A 2,280-nucleotide genomic window follows, 5' to 3' on the forward strand; every position below is an offset into this window, starting at 1 on the left:
ATCTTTTAAGTAAATTTATTTTAAAAAATTAATTAATTTTTAGTGTGTGTGTGTGTGTTGCCTACATGTATATAAGTGTACCATGTGTGTGCAATGCCCTGAAAGGCCAGAATAAGGCACTTGATGCCCTGGAACTGGAGTTATGGGCAGTTAATAGCTACCATGTGGGTACTGGGAACAGAACTCAGGTACTCTGCAAGAGCAGTCAGTGTTCTTAATCTCTAAACCATCTCTCCAGCTCTTATTTCATTTTTAAATAAGAAATTGGGGCTGGAGAGATGGCTCAGCGGTTAAGAACACTGGCTGTTCTTGCAGAAGATCCAGGTTCAAATCCCAGAACCCACATAGAAGCTAACAACTGTCCATAACTCCAGTTCCAGAGGATCTGACAGCCTCTTCTGACTTCCGCAGGCATTGCATGACATGGGTGCACTTACCCACACACAGGCAATACATGCATATACATAAAATAAAAATAATAAATAATAAAAAAGAAATATTTTTGAGGTCAACTGCAGTTCCCACGAAAAAGCAGGGTCTCCCTGTAGCCCCAGCTGTCCTGGAACTCACTATGTAGACCAGGATGGCCTCAAACTGACAAAGATCCGCTTGCCTCTGCCTCCCAAGTGCTGGGATTAAAGGCATGCGCCCCCATGCCCAGCCTCTTTATAAATTTTTAAAAGCATGATAACACCAGTGTTCCAAATAGTCCCAACTCAGAGCTGACTGAGCCATGTTTAACATACTGTATGCATTTACTTCTCCAAAGTGCTATGCTCTCCTGTTATCCAAATGAAAATAATGCTCATAATCCATCTGTTTGCAGATACTCAATTGACAGAAGCAGTGACCCTGGAAGATTCTTCTATGTTGATATTACAACTGGTGCCCTAATGACAGCAAGACCCCTAGACCGAGAAGAGTTTTCTTGGCATAACATCACTGTTCTTGCTATGGAAATGAGTAAGTAACATACTATATTGGTTTCCACAAAGTTACAAAATGTAAGTGTGTAGAAAGTGGACGTTTCTAGAACTTGAAACAAACAATATGTTCCAAATGAGACTGAAATTGCATTTTATGGGAATAAATGAACGCACTCCACTTAAAGACTTTTATAAAGAATTCTGTACTTGGTTCTCTGCGAGAGATAAAAGACAAGAAGTTATACAAAAGCAATAAAAGATGCCACTTTTACTCCTAATGACTGTTAAGAAAAAAGGAGATTCCTGAGAGACTTAAGAGGCTTTGGGTCTTTAAGATTCTAAATGTTTAAGGACTCTAAAATGGTATTATGAATAAATGAAGGCATCGATACTGTCACTCTGATAATAAACACATATATACACCCACACCTATAAGAATCTGAAACGTTCCATAACAAAAGACAGATTTATTAACAAAATTTACTTGTAAATAGAATGGAAGTTCATAAAAACTATATCAATATATGTTATAACTCAATAAAGTGGGTGAGGATGCAACTCAGTGGTAGAACTCTTGCCCAACATGCACAAGGCCTTGGGTTTGGTCCACAATACTACTACTAATAATAATGATAATAACAATAATAATAATGGAGCTATACTCCTCTGTATTTTATCTCTTCCACAATACTTTGATAACGATTCAGGTCAATAGCAGACTTTAAACTATTGGGTGTATAACATGAAGCTATTTGATTGGGCAGTTTGTCAATATGTGCTAAAATTTTTCAAAATAGTTATACCTTTTTCAAATATTCTACTGCTAGTAATTCACTTAAAGAAGCAATTACAGATATCATCAAAAACTGATATGATATGGCCATAGTATTTTTCAATAAGGGGAAATAGAAATGATCTGAATATGTAATAATTGACCAAATGACACCATAACCTATAGTAAAAGGAGAATTTTATGTAAACATTGTCACTCATTCTTCCATGGAACATTAATGGTGGGATCTGCCCTAAAGTTATTCTGAATCCAATTTGTTTTCCTTAACTGCAGTGTGTGTGTGTGTGTGTGTGTGTGTGTGTATACATGTTCACATTTTTTATTTAGTTTTTTCTTTGCTTGAGATAAAGTCTCACAAAGCAGTCCAAGGTACCCCCAATCTTGCAATCCTCTTGATTCAGCCTCTCAAATACTGAAATTATAGGCATATGCCTTGCAAAACATTTCTTTAGATTTTTTAAATTAATTTTTATTTAATTTTTGTGAATTTCATACAATATATTTTGATCATATTTAGATCCCCCCATATCTTCACCCCCTTTCTAAATTCCACCAAATTTC

The 2,280-nt window shown here is 36.0% G+C and overlaps 1 protein-coding gene across 1 annotated transcript in view; it reads left to right on the top strand.

The window, feature by feature from the left end:
• Cdh20 (cadherin 20) overlaps positions 1–2,280 on the top strand; it is a 291,657-nt gene that overhangs the window by 248,880 nt on the left and 40,497 nt on the right. The window contains exon 8 of the mRNA XM_008840643.2: positions 827–963. Coding sequence (XP_008838865.1) covers positions 827–963 — 137 coding nt within the window. The remainder of the gene's footprint in view (positions 1–826; positions 964–2,280) is intronic.

This window comes from Nannospalax galili, unplaced genomic scaffold, assembly GCF_000622305.1.
Source record: "Nannospalax galili isolate Female #2095 unplaced genomic scaffold, S.galili_v1.0 scaffold298, whole genome shotgun sequence".
Taxonomy (NCBI): Eukaryota; Metazoa; Chordata; class Mammalia; order Rodentia; family Spalacidae; genus Nannospalax; species Nannospalax galili.